Below are 16,496 nucleotides of genomic sequence, written 5' to 3'. Positions count from 1 at the left end.
TTTTTCTTCTTCTTCTTCTACTTTTACTTCTACATCTACTTCCACTTCTACATCTTCTTCTTCATCATCATCATCATCTTCTTCTACATCTTTTTCTTCTACTTCAACATATTCTTCTTCAACTATTACTGCTACCTCTACGTCTACTTCTTCTACATCTTCCCGTTCTATTTCTACTGCTTCTTCCACTTCTACTTCTTCTACATCTAACCCTTATACGCGTCTTTCGGATGAGACGTTAAACTGAGGTCCTGACTCTCTGTGGACATTAAAAATCCCATGGCACTTCTCGTGAAAGAGCAGGGGTGTAACCCCGGTGTCCTGGCCAAAGTCCCTCTATCGGCCCTTACGATCATGGCCTCCCAATCATCCCCATCCACCAAATTGGCTCTATTACTGTCTCTCCTCTCCACCAATAGCTGGTGTGTAGTGAGCGCACTGGCGCCATTGTCCTGTGGCAGCCGTCGCATCATCCGAGTGGATGCTGCACACTGGTGGTGGTGTGGAGAGACCCCCTCTCATGATTGTGAAGTGCTTTGGGTGTATGGCCATACACAAAAAATGTGCTATATAAATACACATTACATTCTATGTCTACTTCTTTTACTATTACTTCTACCTCTACTTCCACATCTACATCTTCTAACTCTTCTACATCTTTTTCTTCTACTTTTACATCTTCATCTACTTATACTTCTTTACATTGTCCTCTACTACTACTACTTCTTCCTCTGCTTCTTCTACTTTTTATTTTACTTCTACTTGTTCTACCTCTACCTCTACTTCTTCTAAATCTTCTTTTTCTCCTTCTCCTTCTACTTCTAAAGCTTCTTCTACAATTACTTCTACCTCTACTTCTTCTACATCTTCTTATTCTCCTTCTCCTACTTCTATATCTTCTTCTTTTACTATTACTTTGACCTCTACTTCCACGTCTGCATCTTCTTCATTATCTTTTTTCTACATCTTTTTCTTCTACTTCTAGATATTTTTCTACTTTTACTCCTACCTCTATGTCTTCTTCTTCTTCTTCTTCTTCTTCTTCTTCTTCTTCTTCTTCTTCTTCTTCTTCTTCTTCTTCTTCTTCTTCATTTTCTTTTTCTACTACCTCTACTTCTACATATTCTTTTTCTACTACTTCTACACTATCTTCTTCCTCTACATCAGTGGTCTCAAAACTCAATTCCTGGAGGGCCATTGCTCTGCAGATTTTAGCTCCAACCACCTTAAACTGCTACTACTTCTACTTCTTCTTCTACATCTTCTACTTCTACATCTACTTCTACATTTTTTCTGCCTCTACATATTTTACTTCTACTTCTACATCTTCTTCATCTTCATCTTCTACTTCTTCTTCTTTTTCTTCTTCTTCTTCTTCAGCAGATGAATTCTAAATGAAGTGTTTACGAGCATCTAAAATACTTGTCATCTTATTTGTGTATAAATTTAGTGCAATTTTTATAACTCCTACTTTATCTGTTCCTATATTGTTTAGCTGTTGACCAATCACTACGAGCGCTGCTGGAAGTATTATTGCCTGCCGAACGGATGGGCAAACTTCGGAGTCACATCAGAAGAGGAGTTGCATCTCTCACGCAAACTCTTCTGGGGCATATTTGAGTCTCTCGCACACAAGGTTTCACAGACGCAAACAGCTTTTAGCAGATGAATTCTAAATGAAATGTGTACTAGCATCTACAGCATTTGTCATCTTGTCTGTGTAGAAATTTGATGCAGAGCTGTTTAAGATCGCCATGCCCTGCATCTGTGCCATCGCCGGTGCCATTCCTCCAGACTATGTGGATGCAAGTTATTCATCAATGACTGAGAAGAAAGCGTCTGTTGATGCTGAGGGCAACTTCGACCCCAAACCAGTGGAAACTACCAAGTGAGAAAATAATCAGCTGCAGTTAAAGTGCTGTTATTATTTTTCTGAAGGTTATGAGACAGGTTGTGAGTATCTTTGTGATTATATCTGTGCATTATAATGTTATTTATTAGACTTTTCTGCATTTTGGTCTATTTACATATTTTCTAAATTGAAGTGTTAATCAGGTAAATTCCATTATATAATAGTATTCATATTTTACTGCAGTTTTCTAAAGTTATTATTATTATTATTATTATTGTTGTTGTTGTTGTTATTATTATTATTATTATTATTATTATTATTATTATTATTATTATTATTATTAAAGCAATACAGTTCACATTATCAACCAGCATAAATTGTTTTGTTTTTTGTTGAAAATGAATAAAAATAAATGAGACTAGAAGCCTTGACACATTCAAGTCATGAAAATTCTACACATTCTAGGAAAAGTGAGGGAATTTGACATTAAGCTGAAAGTGTAAACTTTTTATTATTATTGATTTTATTAATTTATTATTATAAAATGTGTGATTACATGCCTGCAATTTAACCTCATAAACCAAAGCAATCATTGTTTCTTATTCAAATGAACAACACCAAGAGAACGATAATGTTTCTTTTGTTTTTGTTTTTTGGCTCATTTTTGCAGCACCATCATTCCCGAGAGACTTGATGCCTTCATTAACAAATATGCTGAGCACACTCATGATAAATGGGCTTTTGAGAAGGTTAGCATCATGACTTATGCTCATCTGTGGAAGCCAAATGCATTGTGGGACTGGGGAGCAGCTTGTAACTTTTGCTATCCGTCTTTCAGATCCAAAACAACTGGACATACGGAGAGGTTCTAGATGAGAACGCAAAAACTCACCCCATGCTGCGGCCTTATAAAACTTTCTCTGAAAAGGTCCGATGGCTCCTTGATGCAACGTCATGCCTGTCTGCTTTGTTTTGATAAGTTGTTGTCAAGATCAACCTCCATTTCGCTTTCTCTCTGTAGGATAAGGAGATCTATCGCTGGCCCATTAAGGAGTCCATCAAGGCCATGCTGGCATGGGAATGGACTTTGGAGAAAGCCAGAGATGGGGAGACTGAGGTAAAAACTGAGGTGAAGGCCACCAGGAAGATCTCCCAGACTGCACAGGTAACAGAGACGAACAAAACTGAAACTTAATCTTTTTTTTTTGAACCCAATGTTAGGAACTCAGATAGAAATGTTTTGACTGCTAAAATGTTAAGGAACTCATCTCGCAATTGCATCATCGGGTTTATCTATATTTGTCAATCCATCTCATTATGATAATATATATCAACTAGTGCTGTTTGAAGATTAATCATGACTAATCGCACACAAAATAATAGTTCGTTTTAATGTTTGTATATGCGTGTACTATGTATCCTTATGTATATATACATGCACACATATATGTGTATTTTATTTCATATGTGATTAGTCATGATTAATCATTTAACTTTCATATTCACTATTCATTTATGCAGTATAGGTGAATTGAATAAACTAAATTGGCCATAGTGTATGTATTTGCCCGTAGTGTAGTGTGAATTATTGTGCATGGGTTTTCTCCATACTGAGAGTTGTGGCTGAAAGGGTATCCGCTGTGTAAAACATAAGCTGGAATAGTTGGCGGATCATGCCACTGTGGCAACCTCTGAAAGAGAGACTAAGCCGAAGGAAAATGAATGAAGGAAAAAATGTGGAACGAAAAGTCACTTTTTAAAAATATATACATATTCAATGCAAATTTACCTAAAAATAGAATGTTTCAGTTTCTTTAAATGTTCATTCATTCATTTTATTTTCGGCTTAGTCCCTTTATTAATCCGAGGTCGTCACAGCGGAATGAACCGCCAACTTATCCAGCATGTTTTTACGCAGCGGATGCCCTTCCAGCCGCAACCCATCTCTGGGAAACATCCACACACACTTATTCACACTCATACACTATGGACATTTTAGCCTACCCAATTCACCTGTACTGCATGTCTTTGGACTGTGGGGGAAATCGGAGCACCCGGAGGAAACCCACGCGAACGCTGGGAGAACATGCAAACTCTACACAGAAACGCCAACTGACCTAGCCGAGGCTCGAAACAGCGACCTTCTTGCTGTGAGGCAACAGCACTACCTACTGTGCCACTACGTAGCCTGTCTTTAAACATATAAAAAAATTAAATATTATACTATAAAACTAAGACATCTTACAATACTGAGCATGAAGTTAATCTTAATGTATTTACTAATATGAACAAACAGAACAATACTTGTACAGCATTTATTAGTCATAGTTCAAGATTTAAAGGGCACCTATATTACCTCTTTTTTAAGATTTGATATTGATAATATGGTTCTTCTGAGTATGCCTGTCATAGTCACACAATGACGACAAAGAGGGTTATCAAGGTAAAGATGAAGCAGCAGGAATGAGCCGGGGATGTGACAACACCAGTTTAGATTCAGTTCAAAACACAATTTAGATTTTTTTTTACTTTAATGTGTTAAAAAAAAGTGTCATTTTGGGGGCGTGTACACAGGTCACTGTTTTAGGGGTGTGTTGCTTCATATGAAAATTTGTTTTGACTTCTCGCCGAACCTAACAAGGGGGTGGAGCCAGGAGCTCCCTCGCTTTGTGTATGGCAACAGACAGGCAGACAGAGAGAAGCAACATGAGTGAGAGGACCAGCATTCAGCTCATCCACATGTACTCGGACACAGACCAAGCAGAGACTACTGTTGAGGAATCAATATTCCTAATGTGCCAGAATGAGTCAGAGTGATAGTTACAAAATCATTTGTGTCTTTGTTTAGTTTTACAGCCGCTATGTAACAATGCATGCGTCATCCCTGTAGGGATGCAACGATTAACCGGTTTTACTATTACCAACGCTTTAATTTGTCATGGTTAATTAATCATAAAGGCTTCTCAACACAGTGTTTCTGCATGGAACAAAACTGTGGCAACTAAACAAAGTTATGCCAACTGTGTGCTAGTTTAAAGTTCCAAGCTTGTACACCGAGACTAATAATCACACACACTGGATTAACTTTAACTGAGGCTATAACTAAGTTATAGCAAGTTCATAATTCCCTATGGAGAGACACACACGTGAGGCAACTCTGCTTCTGTAATCGCGGTAAATGCAAACAGCTGAAATTAAGGATGACGCAATGAGAAGTACACTGGTTTGCAAACCCACCTAAAGTTACAAACAATGGCGCCAATGAGAGCGACCATGTGGTGAACGTTGATCCGCCAGCCGAGATCAATTGAGTGTGTTCGGAGAGATGCTGAAAGACTTGGTGGATCAGCTGTTTTTAATGGCCTGAATCTCGATACGTTGCATTCACTGCTTGTTCAGCGCAAATGGCCACTATATGTAAAATCTCTGTTGATCATTCGCAGAAAAACAATGAAAGCTCTTTGGCTGAGCCCAAAGAGCATTTCATCCAAAAATAGAGCAAGGGTGTTCCTTTGGTGACATCACTTTGACTAACACGCTGAAAATGGCAGACGTGAAACAACAAACTGAGGCTATGTTAATGCGCGTCTGTCAATCAATATCGGTGGGCGGGAGGACCACACTCCTACGTCAAGTCCCAGTCTGTCTCAAAACCGCTCCAATTGGTCCACCGTTTTTATTTGAAAAAAGGACTTAAAAAAAAGGACTGGGTGTGTTAACATCACCCCAATATGGCAGTCTATACACTATAACCCATACACATGTCTGTCTAAACAGCTTGTTAACATTAGCTAACTTATTATGAACATTAAATAACAATGAACTACTGTATTTTCTAATTAACGTCCACATAAATACTTATAATAGGTGTATTTTTAATTGTTTGTTCATGTTTGTTCATACCCTCCTACAAATATATCTCCTGCAGGCCACCTATGATCCCAGTCAAGGATACTCTCCTCAGCCAGTGGACCTTATAGGCATGGCCTTGTCCAGAGAGCTACAGGTACATTATTATCTATTTTCTTTCTGTGTAAGACTGTATGAAACAAAAACTGACTGATTTACTGTTCTGTGTTCAGTCTATGGCAGAACAGCTTGCAGAGAACTACCACAACACCTGGGGCCGCAAGAAGAAAATGGAGCTACAAGCCAAGGGTATGATTGGCTTGTTAACCAATGAAATAATGACGAGAATGTAAACCTAATATGTTGATCATATGGAAATCGTGCTATTCTGTGGACCATCCACTAGTTTTTGTGTGTTTTTGTGTTCATAGGTGGTGGCACTCATCCTTTGTTGGTACCCTATGATACACTGACCGCCAAAGAGAAGGCTAGAGACAGAGAAAAAGCCCAAGACCTGCTCAAATTCCTCCAGCTGAATGGATACGCTGTAACCAGGTGATCCACTAGTGATGTGCAAAACCAATTAAACAGTCCAGAAGGAATATAATGATTCAATCAACTCTATTAATTTGATTCACTGTTTTGATTTCACAATTCCATTTTCTCATATTTTTCTTACTAAACTTTTTTTTTTTTTAATATATAAAATTGGATTGGAGACACACAGCGTTCTTTTGTTATTGATGCACATTTCTTTGTGAAGGTGCTCTGTTTTCTGCACACAGTCCAAAGAAATGTAGCACAAGTATTTAAGCATGTTAGCGAGAAAGAGAGAGAACGCAATGTCCGCCACATAAACAATATAAACTAAAACCATTGCATACATCACATGCATAAATTACGCCATGGAAATGACATTAAGATGCCTACTGATTTAAAAAAAGGCCTAGATTCAAAGAAGATGGCCAAATGAGAACTTTTCTGCCATAAACTATAAAACAACTTGTCAAAAAGAATAATAAAAAATGAAACCTTGCGAACAGATTAAATACAGGAATAGTGAAAAGAGCGCTCTTTAATTAACAGCTGTTAGTCAGTACCTGCTCTTTTTTCCTGGTCATTTCGTCTTTGATGTGTCCAGTGTAAATGCAGACAACCGGTCACATCTAAAAGATGATGTAAGCAGGTCGTCGAAAAAATCAGATACAGTTACAAGATCAGATTTGATCATTAAGATCTGCTGTGTAAATACAGCCTTAGTGTAATTTTAATGCTGTGTTGTGGCTGGAAAGTAAAACATATGCCAGAGTAATTGTCGGTTTATTCTGCTGTGGCAAAAATATGATATAATAATACTTAACTGCCGTTTTAAAACAAATCCCGAATCAAATAAGTTTCACAAATTAAAGAAATCTCTTCACTTAAACAAAGTGAGGCTTTGCTTCAATGCGACTGCTGCATTTTAATCATGATCCAAACAAAGATGCAGCATACTTGCAGAATATTACGTTTTTAATTAACATTATACTGTTTCATGTCGAAAATCTAAGCCAAAACAGAAATGTCTGACTTTAATTTTGGGAAACTATTGGCCTACTTTTTAAACATCAGAAGGAAAAAGAGTGAACATCCCTGAGTAAAAAGCAGTATATGCATTTGTAGCTCCACCCTCTTCTGAAAAGAGGGCTGTGAGCAGGATATCATTTGAATTTAAAGTGTCAAACAACAAAACAGCAGGTTTTGAATCAAACATTAAAAATTTCATATACATTCTGGGGGGACATCAGAGATTTTTTAATATCTTGTCAAAGGGGGCATTATAGATCCCATTAAGACATGGTGAATTACAATAAAACTATAAACTCACATCATGTTGTTTCTCCTCACTGATCTTTATCAGGGGTCTGAAAGACATGGAGCAGGAGATTTCCTCCATTGAGAAGCGCTTTGCTTACGGGTTCCTGCAAAAGCTGTTGAAGTGGATGGAGATCGCTCAGGAGTTTATTGCTCATCTTGGTATACATTTACCAAAACTGTATTGATGAAACTTTTACTCTTGATGAAAAGAAGTATTTGATGGCTCTTCTCTGCTATTGCTATTCCAGAGGCTGTCGTGAGCAGTGGAAGAGTTGAAAAATCCCCACACGAACAGGAGATTAAATTCTTTGCCAAGGTGAGACACCTTTGACCAGCATCTGAGTTGATTTTGAATAAAACAGAGCTCAGTGTGAAGTCTTTGAAAGACTTTTCAACCTCTCACAGGTTCCTCTTCCTATTTGTATTCTGTTCCTGTAGATTCTGCTCCCGCTCATAAACCAGTACTTTAAGAACCACTGCCTGTATTTCTTGTCCACTCCTGCTAAAGTGCTGGGCAGTGGTGGTCACGCATCCAACAAGGAGAAGGAGATGATTGCTAGGTAATGCTGCAGATCAGCATTTTTGCTATAAATGGTTTCATTTGATTACATGTGTTTTTTTTTTTCAGAATCCGGTTGCGCCAGCTTTCTGCAAGTTAAAACATAATCTAGTTTTGAGTGATATCAAATTTTAGTAATGTTATATTCATACTAAAATTAGCATGAGGTAAACAAGCTAGAATATTAAATGAAATCAGTGCATTTCAGCAACTTCTCACTAACTTCTCAGGCTTTTTTTTAATCACTGAAGTTAAATGCATTATTATGTGACTTTGGATTACTTTACAAAGTACTTATGGCCTGCTAGCTACATTTAAAAACAAGACAGCTTAACCTGTCATAAATCAGGCATAAACATAATTGTCATAAATGTGTCTAATCATTTTTCAGTAAAACAAATTGAATATGTTTCATTTGATAATGTTTCCTTCAACATAAACACGTTCCTGGAGCGCTGGTGTTCTGCATAGTTTAGCTCCAACTTCTTCAATACACCTGTCTGGAAGTTTCAAGAATGCCTAGAAAGAGCTTGGCTGTTTCTTAATTCCAAAAACGCAGAAAACACACTCGTGTTCTTCTGGAGAGCCAGGCCGAACTCGGAAGACTGCAAGAACAGAGAATACGTCCTGTGAGGAATGAGATGCTGCGTTCTTCTTGATGGTCACATGACCTTCACCATTTTTAACTGAAAATTATTTAAACATTACAGCATTCATACAACAATTTATTGTTTTTCCCCTTTTCAATATATATAACATGCACAAAAACCTTATAAATATACTTTGCAAAATACAGATAACACAGATTTTAAAAGGAATTTCAGCAAATAAACATCCTTAATGTGTTTATGCCTTTATTAAGATTTTCATGATCATGTTTACTTTCACCATCTCATATGGAGAAACTCCTGAGATCAATAAGTAAAATCTCTGAGTACAGTATATTCAGTCGCAATGACTTCTGGGACTTCTTGAGCAAGTCTGCATCAGCATGTCCTCGATATCAAAAACACATCCGGGAAGTTTCATGCGTCTTCCATTCTTGCGGTCTTGCTTTTTGGAACTGAAATTTGGCAGTTGATGATGACGTTATCACGAGGTGCAAGATCACTGAAGAACGCATATTGAAAAACAGCCATTGATTAGCTGGTTCAGGTGTGTCTAAATGCAGTTGGAAATACAGTATGCAGGACTCCGGCCCTCCAGGACCGAGTTTGGACACCCCTGTTCTAGACCATTCAAAAAAGAGTGTTTCACTCATTGTAATTTAATTTGATTATGTTTTAATTCTACACAGCTATTATGCTATAAATAGTGCTCAACACTAACCTGATATTTACATAGCATCTACACTTTGTTATATTAAGGATATCTGTTAGTTTGCATAACACAGCACTGAACAAAACTTACTAATGAATCAACAAATGTCTGTTTTCAAAGTAAGGCTGCAAGCCACAATTTAACAGGATTTTGTACATGTAGGAAGCGTCTAATATACTGTGCAGCTAATTTAAAATGCTTACCATTGGTCATGACTGATGATCACCAGATAGACATGTAGCAATGCTGTGGGTATTTGAACTGAATAAAGTTGCTTGTAAATCTCGAGTGTAAACTTTACATTGCAGTTTAAGAACGTATTAAGAGCTGGTGCAACCTTACCAAGAACATGTTTTATGATGTTACGTACAATAGTTTTGATGTTGCAACTTGTCACATCCTCTTTGCCCCTTACATTTCTTCCTGCCTGTGGTTTTTCTCTCTGCCTCCTCCTGGAGTGTTTTTCCATGGGTCCCCTCATCCTTATTTTACATTTATCTTCAACGGTTCACATTATTTTACTCCTACTTTTCCATCTTCCTAACCTCACCCTTTTATTCCTTTTCATGCCATTTTCTCTTTCTCAACCCTCCGCCCCTATTTGTTTCTTCTTTTTGTGTATCTTCTATCTCAGTATCTTCTGTAAGTTGGCCGGTCTGGTGAGACACAGGGTTTCCCTCTTTGGTAAGAGTCCTGCATGATGGCCTGATTGCACATTTCATTTGCCCACCACCATCCCCTTTTTTCTTTAACATTTCACATCATTCGTACATCCATTTCTAATAACTGTATTTATTTGCTCTGAGTTTTCTTTGGTGTTATCTATGTCTTTCTTTCTTTCTTTCTTTCTTTCCCTTCTTTCTTTCTCTGAGTGGTTTCTCTAATGATTTGCTTTGCTTATGTGCATCATTTGCAGTGTTGGCTCAGTAATCGTATAGCAAGAATCACTATCATGTGAAAATATCTAGCTTCATTAGTCTTTCCAAATCCAATGTTGGCATGTATCCAGTTGTAATCTGACTGTATTCAATTTAAATGGCAAAAACATCACATGAAATAAGTTTTTTCATAAATTTGAAGCTACATTACATTGATTATGTAGTTTGAAATCATGTACGGATCACATCTCTGTAAATCTAGGGTGAGTTTTAAAAGCATTGTTTATTGTAGTTTCCTTCTTTACCTACATAGTCCAGGGATTCAGAGTTTATGACAATAAATAAATGACATTATTTTGACATTGAAGGGTTTAATTGACACAATTTACACTAATTTACTCTATATCACCAATGCAGGAGCAATACTGTTCAATACTTTCATGGGGACGTTGGATTTTGTTTAAAAATAAAAAATCGGGTTGATGTTAGAACCCAACTTCAGGCTGTTGTCAATGTCCAATGTTCAACCTAAAATCAGCATAAAATCATCCAAATATCAACATTTAATCATGTTACATCTTGACATTGTTTGGACGTTCCCACTATGACATCTATCAGACGTTGGATTTTGGTCACTTTCCGACACAACCTAAAATCAACCAAATTTCAACGTTATTTGACGTCGTTATTGGACATCAAAATAACGTCCTTAGACTCTGGCTAGACATTGAATTTTGGTCACCTGACGTCATGACCTAAATCTAACCTAATGTTAACATCTTATGATGTTGTGTCCCTGCTGGGATTGGTTGTTGCCATAGAAACCAATATTCCAGATATTCCTGAACACACAATGGGACACAAAAATTAGATCTGAGTGATTGTGAAACACACTGTGTACAATCAATAACTTTTATCAGATTCTAACTGGATACAAAAATGTTTAGATTTGAACTGGCAATGAATATGTTTAGATGAACATCAATAATGCAATTATTTCAGATTATGCACAGCAAGATTTTCACACATTTACACACACAAACCTCTTAGCTTTAATTTAAATGCAATTTCAATAATAATGCCTATTGTTATTTTTTACCACAATATTTCACACACCTTGTAGAACAAATGATGAAGTCACGTACAGTTTGTCATCATTTTCATAGTCAGGATTTTTGAAACCAATATGAAACCAAGGGGTGATACCAAACGATGAAACCAAGTGATCATTTGAGAGAGGTGGTAGCTTAGTTTCAGCACTACCTCTGGACATGCATCCGTCATTTTAGAGCAGAGCATACCACTGTTTTTTTTTTTTTTCTCCATGTGGTGGTCATTTGTTCATGTGGTATCAGGGCTGATAACTTTGTGGGCAGTGTGCCGACATATACAGTAGCTGTGTCCGGGTGACTTAAGTTTTAGTCCCAGCTCATAAGCTATGTTTCCATCCACCTATTTTTATGTGAATTTTGCAACTGTATAAGATAAAAAATTTATTCAATTAGAGGAGATGCACATAAACTGTGATGTAAACACATCTACTGAATAAATTCCAGCATAAAAAAAGACATGATACAGTAGCTCATGTAATAATAAAAATGGACACAATGGGAAGGCATTAATGAACAAACTTCTCAGAACTGTCTTGAGCATCTGCACTCCCAGCGAGCATTTTGCGCCTCCAAAAGACACCATGCTTCTTTTGCACTTTGTCTTTGTCTTCTGAGGTGCAAGTAATTTATGGTATAGAACAACAGACCCACAGAGGCTTCTCCTAATACAGCAAACTCTATTTTTTGTGTTGATATTATACGTCGGTTTATCAGGAAGTTATTTTTTATGAGGAAGTGATTTTTTCCCTTTGACTCATTGGCAGAGATGGCAAAAGTACACACATCCTCTACTCAAGTAGAAGTACAGATACTCATGTTTAAAATGACTCTGGTAAAAGTTGAAGTACTGACTACACTTTTGTGCTCACGTTAAAGTAAAACATTTATTTAGGTAAAAAGTATTCATTATGCCTGTTTTAGTTTCACTGTGGTAACTTTGCCAGCAGCTAGTTCTCTGCAACTCTTACATGGTTGCCCACTGAAGCTAAGCAGGGCTGTGCCCAGTCAGTATCTGGATGGGAGATCACATGGGAAAGCCAGGTTGCTGCTGGAAGTGGTGTCATTGAGACCATCAGGGGGCGCTCACCTTTGGTCTGTGTGGGTCGTAACGCCCGAGTATATTGATAGGGACTCTACTGCTCAGTGTGTGCAGTCTTTTGGATGAGACATTAAACCGAGGTGCTGACTCTCTGTGGTCATTAAAAAATAAATAAAATCCCAGGATGTTCTTCGAAAAAAAAGAAGGGTTTTAACCTCGGCATCCTGGCAAAATTTACCCACTGGCCTCTGTCTATCATGGCATACTATGTCACAAATAAATAGTGAACCCAATGCAGTTGAAAACAAAGATGGATTATTTGATACTGGAATCAAACAGAGCTCAACAGCATGAATAAGGTTTGTGACGTCGTTAGCAGATGAGTGTTGCCAAAGACCAAAGGTGCGTCTCACACTGGAATTAAACAAAGCTCACCTGCAGGTAAAGTTTGTGAAGCCGTCAGCAGAGAAGTGTAGACAAAGTCTATAGGAGCTTAAAGCATCAAACAGCAACTCACCACCAGAGAACATCAATGACGAGAGCCTGACAGGACACAGACATGATCAACATTGAACTGTCAAGGTGAAACAGAAAGGCTGGATTGATAAAGGCGCAGAAATGTGCTACACCTGTGGCGTGCTGATTAGTCAGCTGAGCGGTGCTAAGCAATAGAAAGTGCCAGTGAGAACCATTCACGTGACCACACAACTGACAGCCATGTGATTCATACACAGACAACACACGCTTATACAGTTGAAGTCAGAATCATTAGACCCCCTTTCAATTTTATTTCGGCTAAAATAAAAGCAGTTTTTTATTTTTTAAACTTCATTTTAAGGTCAAAATTATTAGCCCCTTTACGCTAATTTTTTTTCTCGATAGTCTACAGAACAAACCATCATTATACAATAACTTGCCTAATTACCCTAACCTGCCTAGTTAACCTAATTAACCTAGTTAAGCCTTTAAATGTCACTTTAGACTGTATAGAAGTGTCTTGAAAAATATCTAGTAAAATATTATTTCTGTCATTATGGCAAAGATAAAATAAATCTAAATTTTAAAAAATATATATTTGGGATGAGTTATTAGAACTATTATGTATAGAAATGTGTTGAAAAAATCTTCTCTCCAGGGGAGCTAATACTTCTGACTTCAACTGTATATATATCATTATTAATCTCTCTCTCTCTCTCTCTCTCTCTCTCTCTCTCTCTCTCTCTCTCTCTCTCTCTCTCTCTCTCTCTCTCTCTCTCTCTCTCTCTATATATATATATATATATATATATATATATATATATATATATATATATATATATATATATTAATAATAATGATAAATAATAGATGGTCTGGATGTTTAATAACACATTTTTCTGTTGGTGTGACAAACTTAGAACACATATTAAACATTGACTTTACACAGATCTAAAATTTGCAACACACCTAATGTATGTTAGTGTTTAACTATGTTTATGAACTTAACCGCAATATTTTAATCAAAGTAACATGGAACATGAGATGAAGTTTACTAGCAATATTCCTAAAACTGCATTATTGGTGTGCATGTAAATGTAATAAGTGTAAACATGGCTTCAGAAGATGATCTGCTTTGGCTTTAATTATACCACTTCATGCTACATCAGTGTTATATGTTGTAGCATAGTAGCTTCAGTCCACATTTGAGGCTAATTTTAGTTCAAGTTATAAGAATGAGTGTGTATGTGTGTGTGTGTGTGTGTGTGTGTGTGTGTGTGTGTGCAGGCACTGATGCCTCAGCTGTGGTCAACTGTCTTCATATTCTTTCCCGTTCACTGGATGCCAGGTATGCTTTGCCATTTGTTCAAAGTTCTTATTTTAAATGATCTGAAACAACACAATTCTTGATTATTTGGGGGGGACAACTATATTGTTTTATGTTCAGTGCATTTAAATGTAAAAATGACAAAGCCAACTTGATTCCTTCATGTTGTTCCAACACAAATCTATTGTGTGGAACCCAGCATTTTTACAGTGTAATTACTAATGTTTACATGAATTATGACTTTTGTATTATACACAAATGGATCTTTTTCACAAAATTACATTCAGTGTCACATTTATCACATAAAAATCAACACATAACACAATTGCATTCAACATCATTGCATGAAATCACATTAAAAGTTATGATAACACAACTATCCGTACTTATACTGAAATCCTAGTGTTTTACAATTTAAGGGCAGTTTAAGGGCACAAATCACATTTAATACACATTTCTTCTTTATTTTTGAATGCCTAAAACTCTTTTTGATGATGAACAAAGCTGAAATATGATACTTAAAGGACAAAAGCAATATTCAATAATGACATGCTTTCTGTTTGAATTGCAAAATCTCAACACAGTTTTTACTTCAAATGTAACGTTTTTAATCCTCATATTGTTGTCTTTTGTTTCACAGGACTGTAATGAAATCTGGGCCTGAGATTGTGAAGGCTGGTCTGCGCTCATTCTTTGAAAGTGCTGCTGATGATATTGAGAAGATGGTTGAGAACCTCAAATTAGGGAAAGTGTCCACCAAAAACCAGGTCAGATATAAAAAAAATATAGTGCTGTTCACTGAGGGTTTCTAATGAGCTGTTTGATAAAGATTTCTCCCTGTTGTGTATGTGTAAAAGGTGAAAGGTGTATCTCAGAACATTAGCTACACCACCACTGCTCTTCTGCCAGTCCTGACCTCTCTGTTCGACCACATCGCCCAGCACCAGTTTGGAGATGATGTCATGTGTGAGTTATTTTCGTAAGCTTTCAACAAAGTATACATACTGTAAATGAAGAGTTCAGATGCAAAAAATTATGCAAAAAAACTTTGTCATATGAAATTTTCTTATAACATTAGCATTTTTCTCAGTTATTTTACTTTTGACACAATTAAAGAAACCTATTCTTTTGTTACATAAATAACAGAACCTACATGCAGGAACCTGCTCAATTTAGAAGGAAATTTCAGATGGCACTTAGAGGTTTTTGCATCGGAACTGCTCAAATATTTAAATGGAGTAAATCAACAATTCTCTATGAATTGACTTATTCTGACTTATTTCTGGTTAATGACAGATATAGGATGGCTAAGGAGAGATGTACGCATGCTAAGTGGCTATGGTATCAATTTGGTAACCTAGGTTACCTAGGTTGCGAGTTTTTGGACTGTGGGTGGAAACCAGAGAACCCAGAGAAAACCTCTGGTTCTTTACAGTGAGTTAGGATTCATCTGATTGGTGAATCAGTCGTGAGCTGATGCAGGACCAGTGGTGATCAATCATTAGCATGTGATCCTCTCGATATTAGTTTATAAATAAACTTCACTTAATTGCACTGTTAACCCTTACTGTAGATTATGCAGTAAATAACAGTAAAATAGCCAGCGTTTAGCTGTAATGAAAGGAAACAGTATTTTACTGTAAAAGGAGCAGGATTTGTATGAAATTCTGTAGTGCAAAGAATAAATTACAGTAATTTACGCTATGTACCATTACAGATATTTACTGTGATAATAAATGGTAAATTACTGTTCAACCATTACTGCCCCATCTACTATCATGCTTTATGTTGCTATTTTATATTTATTTTATCTCTGTGTTTTCTTTGGTTCCTTTTATGTTTTTAACATTGAGTATCAGGAGTCAACCAATGCCACAAAAATATTCACACAGAGCAAAGAAATTGTCACAATAATTTTTATAACTTTGTTTACTTTTTCTATAATTAATCTAATTTAATTGCCTAGTTTGACCTATAGTTAAGATTTTAAATTGCACTTTCAACTGAATATTAGTATTTTGCTAAATAACTAGTAAAAATGTGTTATTAAAAAATATAAATATATCTTAAACAACACGCACATACATTTTTGCAGAGACTCAATGAATTTGTCTGGAAAACTGGCAAGTAAAAGTGCCATTAACAGTATAAAGGCTTTCCTAAATAAATGTATAAATCAGGATCTTTGTTGTGTTTTTTTATTATTTTTTACTACAGATTTGGAAC

At 36.5% G+C, this 16,496-nt stretch overlaps 1 protein-coding gene across 39 annotated transcripts in view; it reads left to right on the top strand.

Moving 5' to 3' along the window:
• ryr1b (ryanodine receptor 1b (skeletal)) overlaps nucleotides 1-16,496 on the top strand; it is a 245,403-nt gene that overhangs the window by 149,101 nt on the left and 79,806 nt on the right. For 37 of the 39 annotated variants that reach the window (XM_087292511.1, XM_087292548.1, XM_087292512.1 and 34 more), the window contains 15 exon segments: nucleotides 1,496-1,636; nucleotides 1,725-1,888; nucleotides 2,523-2,601; nucleotides 2,691-2,780; nucleotides 2,874-3,017; nucleotides 5,781-5,858; nucleotides 5,935-6,010; nucleotides 6,133-6,256; nucleotides 7,602-7,717; nucleotides 7,807-7,874; nucleotides 7,997-8,118; nucleotides 10,072-10,121; nucleotides 14,231-14,291; nucleotides 14,911-15,037; nucleotides 15,128-15,236. In XM_087292511.1, the coding sequence (XP_087148637.1) occupies nucleotides 1,496-1,636; nucleotides 1,725-1,888; nucleotides 2,523-2,601; nucleotides 2,691-2,780; nucleotides 2,874-3,017; nucleotides 5,781-5,858; nucleotides 5,935-6,010; nucleotides 6,133-6,256; nucleotides 7,602-7,717; nucleotides 7,807-7,874; nucleotides 7,997-8,118; nucleotides 10,072-10,121; nucleotides 14,231-14,291; nucleotides 14,911-15,037; nucleotides 15,128-15,236 (1,549 nt within the window). 39 annotated transcript variants of the gene reach the window in all.

Source organism: Danio rerio, chromosome 18 (assembly GCF_052040795.2).
Source record: "Danio rerio strain M-AB ecotype USA chromosome 18, GRCz13ab, whole genome shotgun sequence".
NCBI lineage: Eukaryota > Metazoa > Chordata > Actinopteri > Cypriniformes > Danionidae > Danio > Danio rerio.
This window is presented reverse-complemented; position numbering and strand designations above follow the sequence as displayed.